This window comes from Odocoileus virginianus, chromosome 24 (genome assembly GCF_023699985.2).
Source record: "Odocoileus virginianus isolate 20LAN1187 ecotype Illinois chromosome 24, Ovbor_1.2, whole genome shotgun sequence".
NCBI classification, from domain to species: domain Eukaryota; kingdom Metazoa; phylum Chordata; class Mammalia; order Artiodactyla; family Cervidae; genus Odocoileus; species Odocoileus virginianus.
In genome coordinates this window covers 32,539,203-32,561,411 of record NC_069697.1, presented here as the reverse complement: position 1 = coordinate 32,561,411, position 22,209 = coordinate 32,539,203, and the positions used below count along the sequence as shown (strand labels likewise).

General features: G+C 38.7%; 1 protein-coding gene across 2 annotated transcripts in view; it reads right to left on the bottom strand.

Moving 5' to 3' along the window:
- The window catches only part of DBX2 (developing brain homeobox 2), a 36,937-nt gene that overhangs the window by 9,016 nt on the left and 5,712 nt on the right, over positions 1–22,209 (bottom strand). Inside the window, exons 2-3 of one of the 2 annotated variants that reach the window (XM_020900986.2) lie at positions 11,740–11,835; positions 961–1,148 (exon numbers count right to left, since the gene is read on the bottom strand). In XM_020900986.2, coding sequence (XP_020756645.2) covers positions 961–1,148; positions 11,740–11,835 — 284 coding nt within the window. The remainder of the gene's footprint in view (positions 1–960; positions 1,149–11,739; positions 11,836–22,209) is intronic. The other variant, XM_070454533.1, reaches the window with a different exon arrangement.

Below are 22,209 nucleotides of genomic sequence, written 5' to 3'. Positions count from 1 at the left end.
AGAACATGGTGGTTAACACAGAGCCTCTGCTAGCCCTTTAAAGCTTTTATGCTGATTCAAAAAATTCAGGTAGATGGAGCCCTGCACTAGGAAAGCCAGTGAGACAGAGTACCTGCCGCATTTCAGCTGCTGCCATCCCCATGAGCCAAGCGCCCCTGTGCAGTGAACAGCCTGCACAGATGTACATGGTGGGTCCAGGTTAAAGAGAATGCAAATTCCAGAGTCAGGTTGCCTGGGGTGGGGAGCTCAGCTCCAAAGCAGTTTCACTCTATGACAACGGATCTCTATTTACTTCTCTACATTTCCTCATCTAGAAAATGGGGATATTTCATAACAAGGATTAAACAGGAAAATACCAGTGCCTTATACTATTAATTATTTATAAGTAGGCCAATCTTTAAATGGAGTAGGCTGCACTTCCCAAAAGGCCGGGAAGTCTCTTTCAAAATTATGTGAAACATCATTGTACAAGAAAGGTTTGTAAAAGTTGCAAATGTGAAATTACTTAACTGTACTTGACATAAGCCCACGGTGCAAAATAATGAAATCTATTAAGAGGTACTTATGAGTCATTCACTTATGCCTTGACTGTTGGATTGGAAATGAAGAAAAAGACAGGAAAATTGTTTCCTGCTTTTGTAGGCAATTATGCAGCCAGTTTCTCTGAAAACAGAGCAAACAACGCAATGATGTAAATGCCATGGCCTTTGCTTTTCTTTTCGTTTGGGAAGAATTAATCAGGCAAAAACCTAAACTTCTCAGCAAATGGACCAATTTCCAAACAGGAATTGTATCACATATTTCCACTCACTAAAAAATTTTAAGGGTCCTTTCAATAATGCTTTGGGGTCCAGTATTACGCTTAGTACAAGGAACAGTTGCCAAATGAATGGATTTAATTGGATTCCTTCAGAAATTAGGAGCTGTGTGCTGATCACACATCTTCCTGCTCGTCAGTACCTGTGATTCTTTTAGTCCCAAATTGATGGCAAGTTTCTTTCGGTCTGTTTTGCTGATATATTTCTGCTTCTGAAACATTTTCTCCAGAGCCTTTCTCTGGTCCTCAGAAAAGACAGCTCTTCTTAAAATGCCCCTCCGAGCTTTGGATGTAGATTCTTGTGTCAGAAGAGGCAGTACACTCTCTTCTCCTAGAGGGAAAAAATAATACAAAAAGCCCCATTAGCTTTGGGAGGAGAAGTCCACTCATATTCCCCAGAACCATATCCTCCACCTCTTTGCCATGGCCAAATTATCTCATCTTTGAACTTTGCACACATAGAGTGCTTCTTAACCTCTTTTTGGTCATGGACTCCATTGAGAATCTGATAAAAGTTCTTTGCTACCCACTGGGGAAAAAAAACAACATACAGATGCTTGCCTTCCCAATTTTGCATGCCATGTCAGAAAGTCCATGGTCCCAGGTTACAAAGCTCCAATGTAGAACAAGTGATAGATGGTTTAAATACTTAATTTTCTTTAATTCTTCATTTATTTATTGTCTCAAATTGTTGAGCACTTACCATATGAGCAGGCACTCTGCTCAAAGCCATACAACGAGAAGCAAGACATATGTTTTATCATACTCGTTACCTATAAAATCAAGGGGGAGGCATTTATTGAACTAGCATCACAAGTGTGATGAAGTATTCCTAAGGAGGGTGCCTTAGGAACCCAAAACAATGGGTCTAACCTTAATCTGGGATGTCAGGAAAAGCATGCAAGAGTCAGAGATGTTTAATATGAGAAGGAAGGTTTGGAAGACCTGCAATCACCTCCTACCCTCTCAGTTCAGTTGATTATCAACTCCTTCAAGGCAGAGACACTACTTCTTCTGCCTTTTTTGGCTGGCACAACACTGGTTTCCAGCCTCTGTGAGTTTCATTCATCATTCACTCGTTCATTCAGCTTTCTAGTAGTGGTAGGCAGAATTATGTCCTTCCCAAAGATGCCCATGTCCTAATCCTCAGAGCACATGAATATGCTGCATTAAATATCAAGGGGGAATTAAGGTTGCAAATGGAATTATGGTTGCTAATCAGCTGACCTTGAAATTGGGAGAGTATCTTGGAGAATCCAAGTGGATCCAATATAAGTGGGAGAGGGAGACAAAAAAGGAAGTCACAGTGAGAGTTTTGAAGATGTCACACTTCTTCCTTTGAATGTTGGAAGAAGGGGCCATAAGCCAAGAAATGCAGGCAGTCATTGGAAACTAGAAAGGCAAGGAAACAAATTCTCCCCTAGAGCCTCCAGAAGAAATGCAGTTCTTCCGACACCCTGATTTTAATCCAGTGAGACCCATTTCAGGCTTCTGATCTCTGTGACTGTAAGACAGTAAGTTTGTGTTGTTTTACGATGCACGTTTGTGGAAATTGTTACAGCAGCAAGAAGACACTAATATACTGGGTATCAAACTCACTGGGTTAACTGCCAAGGAAACCAGACAAAAAGTACATGGTCGCTGCCACAAGGAGTTCACCTTCTCATGGCAGGACCAGCACACGAACATCACTCCAAAATACAGGAACTGGGAGAGCAGGGACTCCAGTTTACAGCTGTAGCTGGTATGCATTTTGGTGCTTAATAATTATTTCTAAATAAAGAAGCAAATGAATGTCTTAAGTACTAGAATAGAATGATCTCAAAAATGCTGTGGCATTACAAAAAATGAAGTGATGAGTTCAGAGAAAATAGGCTTAGTCAAGTATAACAGAACAGTTCAGTTCCAGAAAAAAAAGGAAGGCCAACCCAGGCAGAATGACCAGCATGTTTCAAAGTACTAAGGCACAAAGGAATAAAGTGTCGCCAAAGAAGAGCAGTCCCTTGTACTGCAAGGAGACCAAACCAGTCATTCCTAAAGGAAATCAACCCTGAATATTCATTGGAAGGACTGAGGCTGAAGCTTCAACACTTTGGCCACCTGATGCAAAGAGCTGACTCACTGGAAAAGACTCTAATGCTGGGAAAGATTAAGGGCAGGAGGAGAAAGGGACAACAGAGAATGATATGGTTGGATGGCATCACTGACTCCATGGACATGAGTTTGAGCAAGCTCCGGGAGATAGTGAAGAACAGGGAAGCCTGGCATGCTGCAGTCCACGGGGTCACAAAGAGTCAGCCGTGGCTTAGTGATTGAACAGCAAGGAAAAGTAAGCAGTCAGCAAGGCCAAGGAACGGCATAAAGCAGAGGTACAAGCTAGAAACCATATCCAGCCTGGAGATGCGCTTTGTTTGGTCTTAGACTGTTGGTAAAAAATTCTGATTTAGCTGTTCATAATGAATAATTGGGAGGTTTCATTTGAAGCTCAGGTTTTCAACATCTCTTCAAAGGTAACCTCACTAGGCTTACCTTCCCACAGAGCAAAGAGCTACCAGAGTGAGTGGCAGATGCCCCCTATAGGGAGCATGTGGTCCCTAGTTTGCCATAGCCTCACTAGCTTGCTTTTTACCTGTCAGGCTCTTGAAGACATCTGGACCTGTGGTGTAGAGATTATGGAATCAAGTGGAATCAGCAATGAAGAGGGCTACAAGGGTCTGGAACATTATCCAATAGGTAGTGAAGACCAACAGAATATGTTTAAGTGGATGTGACATGATAATAATACATTGAGCACTTTCTCTGTCCTCATACTTGCCCTGTATTAAGCTACTTATATACATTATTCCATTTAATTCTCCCAACCTATCTATGCCATGAATGCTACTATTATTCTCTACATTTTCAAGATGAATAAAAGGAAGCTTAGGTAGCTTAAGAAACTTTGTCCAAAGACTTATTCCAAAACAAATGCTCTTAACCCTACACAGTGCTGACACAATTCTGACTTGTATTTTAGAAGCAAAATGTCAATAAATAGATAAATCTTGTCAATTCTACCTCTGTAATATAATTGCTTTCTTTCCTATTTGTCTAAAAGATTCGTAAACAACTTCCAGCTAGTCTCTCAGCTCTGGGTTAGGTCTCATTCTCATTCATCCTGACCTTCCCAGAAGAAACACTGGCCTCTCTTTCTTTCTTTGAGCTCTGCCACACTCATAGAAATCCCCACAGAAATGCCATAATCCTTGGGATGTAATGAAGCCCAGTTCTTTACCAAGCTCTAGTTTTACTGATGCCCTTTCGATTCATCCTATTGTGGGATCTTAGTTAATTCTCCATCTATAGAACCAATTACTTTTGCCTGCCTCACACCAAGGTCATATCTTAAAGTCAGGCTTTGGCAACTGGAGTCACTATTTCTTGGTGGGTCAAGACTGTGAAGAAAGAAACGTTTATGAACACAGCCAGGGCTCCTGTTTGTGACTATGGGCTTCTGCTCCCTGTCCTTGGTCAGGACCACATGGCATCTCCGATACAGCCTGGCAACAAGTGTCCTCAAATTCCAGCATGACCCTCTCACTTCATATTTTGATCTGGAATTCTTAACTTATAAATGTGTCCAATCTACCATTATTATAGCCATACATATTAAAATTAGGGAAAGAAACTTAAACACCCAAAGGTAATGAAATGCATAAGCACATCATGTTATACCTACTAAGTGAAAATTTAAAGAACCATTAAAGATGCCTAGGAAGATCAGGCAGCAGCAAGAAAAATACACTATATGATATATAAGATACATATCATGCAAGAGCTAAGTAAAAATAAAGCAGAGGAAAAAAGACTGATAAAGCAAAAATAAAAACTAAGAGAGGCTATCATCTTACCACTATAGACAAATAATGCATCTCCACTCTACATTATACCTCTGATTGAGTTTTATAAGGAAAACAAGCAAACGCTGTAGCAACCTTTGGGAGAGAATCTAGCCAAGTAACTGAATCATCACTGAGTGACAACTGAGAATGAACCCACTCCATCCTTCAGATGTTCATGTTTGATAACAAGAAATGTGAGGAGGATAGGATCACACATAGTACTATGAGATAAACACCCACAGACCACCACATAGAGAACTTTTAAGCACCAGTTGAGAAGCCCTTCAGTTTTGGAGGCCAACAGAGTAAATCCTGAGAGAGAACTGCTACAAAAAGACTAGCAATTCCTCTTGTGGGACAGCTCAACAACGTGGGGGGAGGGGGGGGCGGGCAGAGAGAGCAACTGACATCTGCAGAAACTTGCATGCAGTGAGGACCAGGGTGAGACACGGTGGATCCAGGAATCGCACAGAGCTTGGTACTTCTAGAGGATGCAGGGGATGAGCAGGAAGAACACAGGACATTAGCTGGGAGGTAGAGTTGGACCAGGAGTGACTGAAATAAATTTAGGATGTAACTTGCCACAGTGAAAAGTCTTCTGAGGACCTTCCATTTCAGAAGACCAATATTTTCTGAGTTAATACAACTTCTTATTTATTTTATTTTTAATTGACATATAGTTGATTTACAGTGTTGTATTAGTTTCAGGTGTACATCACAATGATTCAGTTATACATACATATGCATGTACACATAAGTGAAGTGAAAGTCATTCAGTTGTGTCCAACTCTTTGAAACCCCATGGACTATACAGTCCATGGAATTTTCCAGGCCAGATTACTGGAGTGGGTAGCTGTTCCCTTCTCTAGGGGATCTTCCCAACCCAGGGATCAAACCCAGGTCTCCCACATTGCAGGCAGATTCTTTACCAGCTGACCAACCAGGAAGCCCAAGAATACTGGAGAGGGTAGCCTATCCCTTCTCCAGTGGATCTTCCTGACCCAGGAATCGAACCAGGGCTTCCTGCTTTGCAGGCAAATTCTTTACCAACTGAGCTGTCAGGGAAGCACGCATGCACATATATATACATACATGTACATATATACGCACATATATGTGTGTGCGTGTTCTCAGTTTCTCAGGCATATCCAACTCCTGTAACCCCTGGACTGTAGCCTGCCAGGCTCCTCTGTCCATGTGGTTTTCTAGGCAGGAATACTGGGTATTCTTACTTTAGGGGATCTTCTCAACCCAGGGATTGAACCCAGGTCTCCTATATCTCCTGCATTGGCAGGCAGAATCTTTACCACGGAGTCACTTGGGAAGCCCCATATTTTATCATACAACATATTAAATCTATACAAAAATACAAATAAATTTATGGCTCAATATAAGCTAGTTTAAAATTTTTTCCTACAATTTTTCTAAATCAAAGTTTTGTAGATAGGGGTCATAATTCTACTCTTTTAGTGCATTCTTCACTAACATCTAAATGTTTACCTAAAACAATGTGGGTAACACTTTTAAATGCCCCTAAGACTTTTTAACAGGAACCCACAGATTTTCCTATTGAATTATGTTTTCTACTGAGCTATGTTAAGAACAGAAAGAAGAGCCCCATCAAAGAGATCTACAAATAAAATATTCTCACCAGTGTGAGGGGTGAGAATACACACAGACCAGACTCCGTCTCTAAAAGAGAGACCTTTGGAGTAGTTGTGAGGATCAGAGGGTTAACTCCTTGATTTGGTCCTCAAGATTTGGTGCTCTATAGCAAAAACACGGCCACTGAACAAGCAAAAGCCACAGCAAATATAAAGAACAGCCCATTCTTCCCTTGTGTGCTAGTTGCTGGTTTTTCGAAGTTCTGCTCTCAATACATGAATCATGACTGTTCTCATAAACAGACACGGCTCAGTTTCCTACAAGAAGCATGAGGCAAGATGCTTCTCCTCCCATTGCGGCTCCTCTGCACATCTCCCCTGGGAGTCTTCTGCGGGCTCTCTCTGGCTCTAACCATAAACCAGTGAGGAACTTACCCCATTTCCCTACCTTCTAAATGTAGGAATATGAGCTCAAATTCACACATGCAAAACAAACAGAGGCACTTCAAGAACTTGATGGTGATTTAAAAGTCTCTCAGAAGCTATTAAAAAGTTACAAGCAACAAATACCTCTGATTATTCCTAAATTCATAACAAAAATCTGCCTTATATGGAAACTTATAGGTGACAATAATAAATAAATACTATAAAAATAACAATGAATAGATTCAGAGATTAGAGCCGGCCTAGAAAAGAGGCTTTAGAAGCCAGGGCCATCAACTCAAGGCGCTATAGACTCTGCCAACTTGCAGATGTCAGTATATTTTTTTATAGTGTGACTTCCATATACATTTGGGGCTCAGTATGTGCTGCTGTGTGTGCCAACAACAAGCAGTGTGTCGTGAAATCTTTACCACAATCCCCAGAGGAAGATATTAGCATCCTCATTTTCATAGGACAAAAACTGAGGCTTTGGAAACATAACTGTGCAGTTGAGACCACACATGCAAGAAGAGTGAGACCAACCAACACTCTTTAAAACTATACCGAAGATTGTCAAAGCTACAGATGGTCATGGAAAGAGGTCAGAAGGTGGGGAGAGTCATTAAAATGGCAGAATGATCTAGGACAACAAAGTTTGCAAAGGTATAATTCCCAGCATCTTGTGACAGCTCCTCTGTACCACCTTCACCCTCGGGGAATCCCTGTCTGACGTGAGCCTTCTGTAAGGCATTTCAAATGGAGGTGTGCTAAGTGAATGATAGAGGGCGATGAGCAATAGAGAAACATTCAGGAGATAAACTGGTGGAGGTTTCTGTCTACCCCAGGGTAAGCTACTACTACTACTAATGAACATTTGGGGAGAAAGAAAACTCCATTCCAGAAATGTTACTTGAATACTTTCACTGCCTCTTGGAATTGTTGAATAGAGCCATCAACTTGGAAAAGCTATTGTCTTTTGAGTCTCTGACTCCTTTAAACCTTCTTCCTGGTTGACTGAGTGTTATTTATCTATAGAGTACCCTCCCTTCACTATTGAGAAGTCACTACTGAGAAGTTATGTTCAACTCATCACACAAACTCGTTTACATGTTCAGCACAATAACTAGACTATTTATCTATTATCACAAAATGCTGCATCTGTCTGAAAATCTTAGAGTTCCAAAGATAAATCCTTATAAAAGAAGCTCTCAGGCAGCCTTTTGTGGATTTCCATAGGTTTTGATGGGGCTTCCCAAGTGGCGCTAGTGGTAAAGAACTTGCCTGCCAATGCAGGAGACACAAGAGATACAGGTTCGATCCCTGGGTCAAGAAAATCCTCTGGAGGAGAGCATGGCAACCCACGCCAATACTCTTGCCTAGAGAATCCCATGGACAGAGGAGCCTGGCGGGCTATAGTATGTAGGGTCACAAAGAGTCAGACACGACTGAATCAACTTAGCATGCATGCACAGGTCTTGTTCAGTTCCCTAAACCTACTGACCACTCCAGCTGAGGGCAGAACACAGCCAGGACAGGTGTGTTTATCAAGGTGTGCGCCCAACAGAGCATCGCCACCTTTGAAAGTGACACTCTTAGGACCAACCTAAAATAATAACAGGGTCCCTTTCCTACCGCCTTCAACAAAATCCTAAATTCAAATTTCAAGAGTATATTATATTCTTTTAAGTTTTAACAAGGAAGGGAAGATAGTTAAATTATCTCTAAATGCATAATCTAAGCTCACCTACCAAGAAAGCTGAAACAATTTATTCCAGAATAGTATGTCCTTACTCATATCTTCATAATGCTGCTCCAAATTTAAACTTTGTGTTTTAATGCATAAAATTCTTGAAAGGTTAAATTCAAGTTGGGTACTCAAAGACAAAGAAATAATGATTTGATTAATTCAATGAGATATCCTGCATAATTAAGACACCTACACATTTTCATGTAGTCTTCTTCTTAAAGTCATTCTCTGCATAATTTCTACAACTTTCCATTTCATTTTATCTGAGAAGTATGCTATTTTGAAAGGAACCTTATGAATACACTATCAAAGATTTTCCTTACACTGCTTTGGGGAAGAGGAGAATTTACCACTGCCTTTTAATTTTTCCCCACTGTAAGGATAGTGCTTAAATAGCTAATTAAACTATTTATTATATGTGAGAAGGGCACTGAATGAATGATTGTTTCCACATTGCAATAAGACAATCATAAATCTAACAGGTTAACAAGAAAAACTAAATCAATTTTAAACAAGTGAATCATGTAAAGAATCAAAATGATATTTCTCTTGCTATGGATGTGTTGATCTGATCCTAAACTTTTAGAAATAGTAAAATCAATATTGTGAAACAATGATGAGGACCATGATTTTACTACTTATTAAAATTTTTAGTATAAACCATAATTTCGGCTGTCCAGGCTGAAACTAAATACAAAATTACTTGGACAGTTCATTTTCCTTCTTTTGTGCAAACGGAAAAAATTTAAATTCCTGGGCATAAAATCATTCTATTATTAAAAACAACAAGAAGAAAAGCAAATAAATGCCTTAAATAAAAACCTTACTGGGCAGTTGTAAGCCTTATTAACTGTTCGTTGGTATCATGAGTATTTATGTAAAATTCTTACTGATGGCCGAAATCTACCATTTCATTATTATTTGCTCCCAATACAATGAACATTATACATAAGAATATAGGAAATTCACTTCAGATTTATCACTAATGAGATGCCAACCTTTTTATTAAGAACACTGGTGGCATCTCTAAGCTGTTTTAAAATGTCAACTTAGAAAAGAGACAAACGTCAGTCTGAGCAGTGCTGATTTTCCACTTGTATGTTTTATTAAATAAAAGAGGTAAACACAGAGCTTTATAAGCTTCCAGGAATAAACACCACAATTTACAATAGCTATACCAAAGGCACAAAGTGGGAAGGGCCAAGAAGCAGATGGAGAATAAAGAGACTTGCTTAGAGTGATTTTTTTTTTCAAACAATTGAGAAGATGAAGTTGTCTAGGAAATGACTTTCGACTTACTTTTATGGGCTTTATTTATTAAACTGGCCTGGGCACCAGTATACTTTTACAGCCTAGAAACTCTTATTAAAACACTACTATAAAATGAATACACTCACACACACATGAATGTCCACCTGTCACATGAAATGTTTTGGTCCACTGCCTCCTAACTAAACTACACTGCCAGAGATTTTCTAAAGTAGAAAACCAGTGTTATACCAAGGTGAAATCACTAAAACTAGGTGTGGGAACTCTTTCAATCTCCACCCCTGGGATACCACACTAAAGATTAATTCCACAGAGATGCCACCACGCTGCAGTATCAGATGTTTGGGGTGTAAGTCTCTGCTCCAGCCGTTCTTTCCCGATACTCTAATATATGGTGATAAATGTTTCCTTAATCTGTACAACACTTTTCAATTACCCTCATAGGAGACCACCTTGAAGGAGCGAGTAAAAGGTTTAGTCATGGTTTCTATTTTTCTATTTGAGTCAATACATTCTAGTTAAATGGACAATTAATAGGTCACTTCCAAAATAGTAGTGTATCAGTCCTGGTTAATAAACAATCCCCACAGTGGATAATAGGCCCTATGTATTCAGCAAGCCCTGTATACACTCAGCTCATCCACTAAATCCCTTTTCAGGTGGACAGGGTTATATGGGAAGATGAGCTGGAATGAGTCTATAAAAGTCAGTTTCATTCACTGCTTTATTTTTCAGCCAAGTGCTTTAAATGGTGTCCAGAAATTCACTTGGAATGTGAGACAGCAGAAAAGACTGACACACAGTCTCGCTTCATGACCATACAAAAGGGCAACTGACCCTTGCCCGCGCTTTTTCCCTGTGAAATGGTTCTGAAAGTTCATCTGCACAGTGAAAAATCGTGGTGAGGTCGCGTGTGGATGAGTCAAGTGAAAGTGGCGATTGGTCACGGGTCTGTCACCCATTGTGGCTGGGTCCCGGCCATGTAAAGTGCCCTGTGGGAAAGTATCAGCCCCCTAAAGAGATGCTCAGAAGCCTGCAGCTCATTAAACGGCCAGCATTTGCTGCCTCACTTGTCAGGAATCATTCTGTTGAGCAACTGCTCTCCTAAAACATTCATAAAACACATGCAGAGAGGCAACAGAGATCTGAATTCAACCAGGATACAGCTCTGGACTTCAGCCTGACTCTACTCCTAGCTCACTTTTCACCTGACAGAGCTGCTAACCTGAATCAATGTTTCCTCTTCGGCAGCAGAAATCCACATACCCCTCTGCTGGACTTCTTTATCACAAACTTGAGTCCTCCTGCCTACAGATTCTTAGCTGACCAAAAATCTCAAGATCATTGTGAATGTTATTTCTTTTTATTTTCACGTAGACATTTTTTTTCCCCTTTGTGCATGTGAATGTGTGTGTGCTCTTCAAGTTTCAAAGGTTGTCATTCTCCCTCTATCTCGGACACTATTAAAATGATGTAATGTTTGAAGAAAAGTTCTCTTGAAAACACTTCCTACAACCCCGGTTGGTTTTCTTCAAGATCATAAGAGATGGTATTTATCTCCTTTTACAATCTTGGCAATTTTGGATTATTTTCCTTGGACACCTAGTGACTTTCTGTGTTACATTTTAAACCGAATGGAAATTTTACACAATCTCTTAGCTTTCCTTCCTTTCTTTTTTCTTCTTTAAATGAGCATCGCTACATGTTTCAGCAAGAGCCAAATGGGTCCCTCTGAGATCTTTTATATCAAAGGGAAAACAAGTCACTTTCCTTGATGTGTCAGCCCTGGGTTTCAAAGCTGTTAGAAACCGCTCACAATCGCAGTGTGCTGAGGTCTGATAAATCTCTGGAAACCTCTTGAATAGGAACGCTGTGATTTTTAGCGAGGAATTAGCTCCTTGTCATTGCATTACCAATTAGTTTTCCAGAGCACATTAAATCCTGCTGCTTTGGTTTACAGAGTAACTGAGGCATTGCTGATGAAGCATAAAAACTTACTTGCAAAAGCAGTGGGGGATGTGGGGCGCCGACAGGACCCACCGCAGCATGCTGAGTAGAATGGCGGGGCGCTCAGAAAAAAAGGCTTGGAAGGCGCTGCAGAGAAAGCATTGATTGCATTGATCAGCCATTTCTTTTAGACAATATTCAAAATCCCAGTTTTCCCAAAGTCACGGAGTAAAGCCCTACATCTTCGGAGCGTTTAGTTAGCTACACCTTTTACTGGAATTAAAGTCATTTTAAAGTAGTCTTAACCTAGTGGGGTGGGATGGGAAGGGAGGTGGGAAGGATGTTCAAGTGGGAGGGGATATGGGTAAACCACGGCTGATTCATGCTGATGTTTGGTAGAAACCAACACAAAACTGAAAAGCAATGATCCTTCAGAATAAATAAATACATAAAATTGAAAAGTAAATAAATAAAGTAGTCTTCACCTGTCAGATTTGGCTGAATAACTTAATCATGGTTTGGAAGTTATGGTATAAACGCTCAAATTATCAAAGCCAAAGTTACTTGTTCATTTTCTGTGTGGTTATAAATAGTAAATATCAAATAGTGCTTTATTTAAAATTGACTAGAGCAACACTGCCCAGGAGAACTCTCTCTGATGATGGACACATCCTCTCTCTGCGTGTCCAATATGTATCTACTTGTCACATATGCCACTGAGCACTTGAAATGTGGCCAGTATGTCTGCATAACTGAATTCTTCATTTCAGTTTTTTAAAATTTAAATAGACTCATATGTCTAGGGGCCAATACGTTGAGCAGCAGTTCTAGATACAATACTTACCAAGAAACAATGAGCATGTTACACGCTTCAGTTTAGTTTTTAAAGAGGTTATTTTACTCCACTTTTTATTTTCAGAAGGTCCTTTGAAATATATGGACAACTGGATTCCAAAGTTGAAAACAGTTAATTTGCTGAGTAATTCAATGACAACAGTGTTTTTTCTGATCACTTTTACATGCTTAAAAGCATTTGAGAATAGTAACAACATTTACTCTCAAGTGATATCTGGTTAACCTGAAAGCATATGTGTTTATAGTATAGGGAGTTATCATATAATTCTGCTCTGCTCACTGTATTAAACTATGCTATTCAGAAGGTTTTCAGTACATATATACAGAATAGTTATCATTACTCTTGTAAATAAAGAAATTTTAAACTCTGCTCCTCAGCAGATGAAAAATGGCTATAAAGGATGTCACAGAATATTAGTAGCTCTCCTGAACTGAGCACTTACTACAAGCCCTGCTGGCTCAGATGGTAAAGAGTCTGCCTGCAAATGCAGGACACACAGGTTCCATCCCTGGGCCGGGAAGATCCCATGAAGAAGGAAATGGCAACCACTCCAGTACTCTTGCCTGGAAAATTCCATGGACTGAGGAGACTGGTAGGCTACAGTCCATGGGGTCACAAAGAGTTGGACATGACTGAGCAACTTCACTTTCACTCATTATATGCCAGGCTTTGGTTAAGTGTAGGACCTTAAATACAATATGTCCTTTTGTACAGTAGGGTTTAATATAATACAAACACAGGTGAGACAGGTCTGACACATTCTAAATAGTCAATAGATTTTTGATAAATAAATGAATAATCTTAAAACTAAGAAATAGGAGATCAGGAATTAATCATTTCCCTGTTCCTCTAACACTCTGAAACAGTATCTTCTGTAACAGATAACTTTTAAATCTAGAGGATGACTTGAAAATAAATATTTTTACTATTCTCCCTTTATTTTCAATGGAAACATTTTTCACTTCTTAATCATATACAGTGAATATAATTTTGCTGCAAATACATGCCTTTTTAAAGAAGAGAGTAATTTCAGACTCAAATTTTAACCAATTGATAAGCATTCATTTATTTTACCAAGATCTTTGAAGGACATTTCAAAATAAATATATAAGTACATAAAATAATTTTATGGTCTCATGGTCTTTAATGCTGTCAAATTGCAAATTAACCATAATGGAGGGTCTTTTCTATAATATGGCTTCCCTGGTGGCTCAGATGGTAAAGAATCTGCCTGCAATAAGGAAGACCCAGGATCAATCCCTGGGTCAGGAAGATCCCCTGGAGAAATGGCTTACCCACTCCAGTATTCTTGCCTAGAGAATTCCACGGACAGAGAGACCAGGTGGGTTATAGTCCATGGGGTCACAATATGATGAAAAGCTGTCAATGTCAATGGTTTTAGTTTTTTAATACCTGAATTTTCAAGTAATAAAATGTCAATGCTACTTTGAAAACATGGCAACTAACCAAAGTATAAAAAAGAGATCCATTTTGGTGTTCAGTAAGTTCTATAAAACTTTTTAAAAATTGTCATTGTTATCATAAGTTGTTCTAATGCTGATTTAAAAGCCATCATAGAAATGATAAATCAATTTATTTGAACTTAACATCTTATAAGAATAGGGCTTCCCAGGTGGTTCAGTGGTAAAGAATAATCTGCCTGCCAGTGCAGAGGTAGGTTTGATCCCTAGGTCAGGAAAATTCCCTGGAGAAGCAAATGGCACTGCACGCTAGTATTCTTGCCTGGAAAATTCCATGGACAAAGGAGCCTGGTGGGTTTGAGTCCATGAAGTTGCAAAACAGTTAGACATGAGTTAGCAACTAAACAGCAACAGTGTTATAATAATATGGCATTGTTAAGGCTGAGTTAAGAGTTACATTTTTTAATGTTTCTATGAATATATGAAGCACTTTGAAAAGTGGATATTAATATATATATAATAAAAGTTGTCTCATATTTATTCTCAAGTATTTCTGTTAACTTACTTCACCTCCAAACTAAGTACTCCATAGGTATTTTAAGTTATAGCTATTGTACTGCTTGGCATTTTGTAAACTGAGGTAAAAGAAAAAGGCTCGCCATGTTGCATTTACATATGTGCACGTAAGCATCTATCATAATAGTTACACACAAAAAAAAATTTTTTGCTCAATATCCAGTGTAGAAAATAAATATGCTATGGTGATACTATTGATATCAATATAACAATGCAGGATAGGTACAAATTACTAATTTTACTATTCTACCCAAAATGTTTCTCAGTTTATTCATACAGCCCTAAAAATGAAAACAAAGAATTTTTTAAAAGTATGGTTCATCTGACACATATACACAATGGAATATTACTCAGCTATTAAAAAGAATGCACTTAAATCAGTTCTAATGAGGTGGATGAAACTGGAGCCTATTATATAGAGCAAAGTAAGTCAGAAAGAAAAGCACCAGTACAGTATATTAACACATACATATGGAATTTTAGAAAGATGGTAATGATAACCCTATATGCAAGACAGCAAAAGAGACACAGATGTAAAGAACAGACTTGTGGACTCTGTGGGAGAAGGTGAGGGTGGGATGATTTGAGAGAATAGCATTGAAACACATATATTATCATAAGTGAAATAGATCACCAATCCAGGTTGGATGCATGAGACAGGGTGCTCAGGGCTGGTGCACTGGGACGACCCTGGGGGATGGGATGGGGAGGGAGGTGGGAGGGAGGGTCAGGATGGGGAACACATGTGCACCCATGGCTGATTCATGTCAATGTATGGCAAAAACCACCACCATGTTGTAAAGTAATTAGTCTCCAATTAAAAAAAAAAGTATGGTTCATTTGAGACAAGTGTTCAATTAAATTCAATTGCGATAAATGAGGTTCTGAGACATAGGCTCTTAGTGTTAAATTTAACCAGAAAAAGTTTAATTGAACAGTTTTTTATATTACTCCATACTATTCTATCTTAATATAGTAAATCTGTAATCAAAATGACAGTTGCTATGTCTACAGTAGCAACTCTATAGAAGCTAAAAGAACTACATGTGACATGACCAGGCTTAAAGTTCCATTGTATAGTATTTTCTCACCATTTAAAATCACCTAATTGACACACATATATTTACACAGAAGATTAGTTGATTCCTAATTTCTCTGCGTAAATACATCTTGTTTAAGCTGGTTTATGTGGAAATCACTGTGAAATTTCAATTAAGTGCTCCATTTTTTAGGTGCTTGTACTTGGACATAAGTCAAATGTTAATCTAACAGAGCATGTGATGGCCAGGATGTTGAATGGTGTGAAGAAATAGCCATTTGAAAATAATGCAATACATTAAAGATATACGTTACATTTTAACATTTGTCCATCATGTACTTTTTCAAGCAGTGAGCAAAAAATGGAAACTCAAGTATGATAAAAACAAAGTGACAAGTGAACAGATACATTAAAACTTTAGCAAACCATTTAAGAACTACTTTGGAGATACTCTGAAAAGGGCAGAAAACAAGGCAATTTCAAGACCATGATCTGCATTTCAAAGCCCATCAGTGCAATCTAGATGCAGTCACTTTATTATTTATCATGTTAGGAACAATTTGTTTTAGGCTTACCAAACAATATATATGACTGGAATGCCTACTATACCTAGGCGCTAGACTGGCTATGAAGTTAACTCTTGCTATTTCATTTATTAATATTCATCCTCAAATGGGCATGCATTTGGAATGTGATGATGACTGTTCTCAGCAGACAAGGGAAACACAGGTATTTTAGCATAATATGTATTGATAGTTTTTAGCCATGAGAGAGAAGGATGTCAGGCACACATACTGGCAGTTACTTAGTAAGAGGCAGACATTTCCATATCTCCCCAGCTTTCCATAAGAGAAAAATGAATGACTTTCCCCGTTGGTGGGGTGGGGTGGGGGTGGGGGGATGCATGTTGTTAAATCCTGCAGCAAGATGCTAGGTTCTCTGAGCACACCACTTCAGGATACTACCAATTTTGTATTCTGCCAACAAATCTGCCTTCCGGGTTCTGTGGGATTCTGTTTCAAGTTACAAACAAATGATTTAAAATTTCTAGAACAAAACTGTCTGAATCCAAATGTATAAACTCGCTTATTCAAAGAAAACTTGGTGAACTTTTCACTTCTTAATCACATGTTCTGACTTATCTGAAAACACAGAATCAAACTATTAATTATTTTCAATGTTTAATTAAGATGGAAACTTAGAGCCAACTTAATGGTGAACTGGCCTGATTTTTTTTTAAACTTAACTACATGGTTCTGTGACAAAAGCACCCCATAGTCAAGGATGGTTATAAGCCTAGTTACAGAGAAATCATTTTCAAAATTCTGTGGTCTAGAAAGCAAGCAAAACATTTCATTGTTTTTTATTATTTTCACTTTCTTTACCAATGGAGAAGAACAGTGTATCTAAATAGGGTGAAACCACATTCTTTTTATTGTCATAGCAAACTGTGGTACTAACTGATGTGGGCTGACATGTCAAAGGAAGAATCTTAAAGACTACTAATAAAACCCTCAAATAAATTTCAGGAGCCACTGTGATGCTATGCCGACTAGGCAGCACATTTGAAGAAGGGCGAAGAAAAAAAGAGAAAAGGTTCCAAGAGGTCTTACAAAGGCAACCAAAGGGTCAAGACATACCTTTGGGAAAGAATAACAGGGAATTAAATAATTTCTAAAGGATGGATTTAATGGCCTCCTTCAATTGCTGGGTATATGGGCACTGGGAATAAAGAAATCTAAACTTCTGACCTTTATATATGACACAATTGAACAGACTATCTTAAGTGGACCCCCCAAAAAAATCTCTAAAGAATGACAACTATCTGTCATGAGTTATAAAACCTAAGAAATATCACTTATTGAATAAGGTATGATTTATTTTATCACACAAGCTGGAAGGAATTCATTTATGTGATCCACATGCAAACACGCCTTCCATCACAAGATAAAGCAAGTTAAGTCATCCTTTACCTTTCTGCTCATCATGTACAGAACAGACTTTTGGACTCTGGGAGAAGGTGAGGGTGGGATCTTTCAAGAGAACAGCATCGAAACATGTGTATTATCTAGGGTGAAACAGATCACCAGCCCAGGTTGGATGCATGAAACAAATGCTCGGGCCTGGTGCACTGGGAAGACCCAGAGGGATCGGGTAGAGAGGGAGGTGGGAGGGGGATCGGGATGGGGAATACATGTAAATCCATGGCTAATTCACGTCAATGTATGACAAAAACCACAACAATATTGTAAAGTAATTAGCCTCCAACTAATAAATGAAAAAAAATGAAGTCCACATTTTTTTTTTTTTTTTTTTTTGCTTTGAGTATTTCAGAGATAGAAAGCAAAGGTCTTAATAGTCTGGAATAGTTCATGAGAAAATAAATTAAGTGCAGTGTCTACTTGTTTGATTCTGTCCTTTTAATTATATGCAAATAATATTTACTGCATGTCTATTGTGCCACATAATGCATTGTGTGCTGGGATGACAAAGATTACAATAGGGTAGCTTCCCTCCCAGGAAGATTTCTATTTTTAAATGTTTCATAACTTACAGATTTGAATCTGCTGATCAAATAAATGAAATGCCAATATTTCCATACTCCAAATTCAATTTTGTTCTATAAAATCTGAGGCATTTCCCATGGCTACGAGATCTTAAAAAAAAATAGTACCGTGTGTTCCTCTAACCACTGTTCCCAACCCTGAATACATATGAGAATGATCTAGAGTGCTTTTCAAAGATACAGAGCCCGGACCCCATAGCAATTTGGTTAAATCAGGCTGGTAGGAGTGGGTCCCCCAACATACTATTAATATTTTTTCAAAAGTTGCACATGTGATTACAATGTATAGTCAGGATGAGACCACTGAATAGAACACAAAACAATGCCTGACCCACAGCAGGCACTCAACAATGTTAGCCCTTATTTCTACCATTATTACATAATTTGGGATTGATTCTAAGACAACAAATAAAAAGAAGCAGAGTAGTTCAGACCTGCACTAAAACATACTAGCAAGTAAAAAGAAAAGAGTATTGTCAGGAAGTCTCTGTCAAGAAGGCTTCGAGCAGGAAAAGCATCTTGATCTGGAAACTTGACTGGGAAAGTACTGAAGAAGAGAAATAAGGCATTCCAGGACAGAAAGGTGGCATGAAAAAAATGAAAGAAGGCAAGGCTGATGGTGACACGCAGAGCAGGTTAGGGAGATCAGCCTGACTGCTGGACCAAGGTCAGAGGTGTGAGCATTAAGGATGTGGTTGGACACCCCAACAGTCATTTCACCATTATTTACTAAATAGCCAAGACATGAAAGCAACCTAAATGTCCACCGACAGATGAATGGATAAATAAGATGTGTGTGTGTGTGTGTGTGTGTGTGTGTGTGTGTGTGCGCGCGCTAAGTTGCTTCAGTTGTGTCCAACTCTGAGCAACCCTATGGACTGTAGCCTGCCGGGCTCCTCTGTCCATGGAATTTTCCAGGCAAGAATACTACAGTCAGTTTCTACACACACACACAGACACACACACACACAGGAATATTACTCAGCCATTAAAAAGAATGAAATAATGCCATCTGCAGCAACATGGATAGACCTAGAGATTATCATACTAAGTGAAGTAAGTCAGACAGAGAAAGACAAATATTATATGATATCACTTAAAAGTACAATCTAAAAAAATAATACAAAGTTATTTACAAAACAGAAATAGTCTCATAGACATAGAAAACAAGCTTATGGTTACCAAAGGGGATAGCAGTAGGGAAGAATAAATTAGGAGCTTGGGATTTACTGCATGCTATACACAAAACAGATAACCCACAAGGACCTTCACTGGGAAATATACTCAATGTTTTATAACAATCTATAATGGGAAAGAATATGAGAAAGGAAATATATATAAATATATATTTATGTATAACTGAAAAAAGGAATGTGGTTGGAAGAGCTAAATGCAATTGATAGAATGAAGGTCTTAAAGGACAAACTGAATTATTTTTATTTGATCTGCTAGTCAAATAGGAATAATTAATGTTTTCCTAAATAACTTGATGATATGATCAGAGCAACTTAAAAAAAAAAATCACCTAACTATGGCGGATGAGCTGTGGTGGAATAATAAGGGACTATATGGAAAGATCCTACTGTGGTCATATGTTGTGGCAAGAGGTAACGACCAGCTGTTTGGACACTCCCACTAGGCACCTTCTCCTCTATCCTCACAACACCAACAAGTGTCTGGAGTTTGGTTTCTCATCAAGCTGAGGTACCCTGAAATCACAGTTCACTGCAGTCATCAAAGGTTGCTAAAACAGCTCACAGTTGAACACCCCATAAACAGCCAGCATCCTTGTCTGCCGTGTGAGTCCATGGACATCCATTTTGGACATCTAGCTCAGCTGAACCCACAGATGACCACAGCTGACTTCTAACTGCAATGAGATTCCAAGTGAGAACCACCCAGCTGAGCCGAGACAGTCCAACAAATTGTGAGCAAAAATAATCAATTGTTCCTCTAAATTTTGAGATAGTTTCCAATATAACTCTAGAGTAGGTTCAATATGGGCTTCCCTGGTAGCTCAGCTGGTAAAGAATCTGGCTGCAATTCCGGGAGACCTGAGTTTAATCTCTGGGTTGGGAAGATCCCCTGGAGGAGGGCATGGTAACCCACTCCAGTATTCTTGCCAGGAGAATCCCCATCGTCAGAAGAGCCTGGTGGGCTATAGTCTGTGTGGTTGCAGAGAGTCAGACACGACTGAGTGATTAAGCACAGCACAGGTTCAACACACCTAAACTCAATCAAGTCCTAGGTTAGTCTATTAAAAAATTCACCAGGGCTTTGCTGGTGGTCGAGTGGTTAAGATTCCCTTGCCAATACAGGGAACACAGGTGCGATCCCTGGTCCTGGAAGATCCCACATGCCCTGGAGCAAACAAGCCTGAGCGCCACAACTACTGAGCCCACGGCCCTAGAGTCCACGTGCTCCACAAGAAGAGAAGCCTCCACGATGAGAAGCCTGCGCGCTGCAACTCGAGAGTGGCCCCCGCTCACCACAACTGCAGAAAGGCCACGTGCAGCAACAAAGACCCAGTGGAGCCAAATAAATAAATAAATCATAAAAAAAAAATCACCAGCCATCATGGTTTTTATTCCCTTTTAATGTACATAAATCTTCTCAAAGAATAGCTATTTCCTTCATATATTTTAATTTAAAAGTATTAGAGATTTACATTTTTAAGGAACAAGAAATTTTGAGCTCTCTCCAGAGGACTGCTGCGCTGTGTGTGCTTGATCATATCCAACCCTTGCGACTCCACAGACTGTAGCCTGCCAGGCTCCTCTGTCCACGGGATTCTCCAAGCGAGAAGAGGACCGCTAGACATGTATATATTGTACATGCTATTTCTGATAACCACAGAATTAATGAAATCAAGGTTGCTATGGCATGCATGGTGCCTGACCATGTGAAAGAAAAGGGAGAAACTAGTTCATCTTTGGACTATTTAAAAACAAGAAGGCAATTAAATATTTTAGCAATATATAGAAAAAAGACCTGATTTTTTTTCCCCTTTCCTTTTCCCAGATGCTTTGATTCTGAAACAAAAGTTTAAAAACTTATAGAGACTTTTTGATCTCTGACTTCAGAGAGAATTTTAGTGCCTTAAGTTTACTGTTCATATAACTCACAAAGAGTGTGCCCCTGAAATATTCCCAACTAATAGCTGGCTGACAAAATGAATAATGCTATTAAAAATAAAATCATTTATGGTAACTTTATATAAAAGTGATGAATCATTCAGCATTGCCAAATCAGGTACTGACTGGAGGCTAAAAGGAATTAAAGGGAGAGATTTCTTTAAAAGTGGAAACATTACTGAAAGTAAAATAAAAATATTTTGGAATAAAATATACAAGGGTCTGGTAAGCATATTAGACGTTAAGGCAAAAATCCAATTTTTTACTAAGAGAGTGTAAAATGGAAGCATGATCTAATGAAGTCTTAAAGAAGGAGAAATTCTAACAAGCATTCCTACATAGAAATCATACTGTTTCTTTTTACAATTTGCCTTTTTATTTCTGACAGACTCCAGGTGTATTTGAATGAAAACAAAGTTCTTTAACTGACTTAAAAAATTATGTACCTTCACTGTGGAAAAAAATCACAGTAATAAGGTAAAAAAAAAAAAAAAAACAACTTTATTTGGAGCCTCTGTTAGCCCATGATTAAGTGGACAAATACTGTTTTTAAGAACCACAAATCAAATCTCCCCAAAAGATAGAATAAGATAGATTCAAAAGTTATGGATGACATCAACAAAGGAGATAGGATGGCAGAAAGTAGGCTGAAGAGTAAATAAGGTATTTACCTCCCATTTCCAACATAAGAACACATTTATTTAAATATTTGAAAGACGATAACATTTTTGCTTCTGTAAAAAGTTTTTCATAGCAAAGAAGCTCAAAGTATTTTACCAATGCAGCTATTACCTATATTGGTTCCCTTACTTTCGAGTTGCTACAATTTTTCTCACTGTCCAATGACAAAACTAACCATGAGATGTTTTCTTACAGAAAAAAGAGACTATTTCTGATGGGCACAGGAAGGAGATGGCACACTCCAAGAG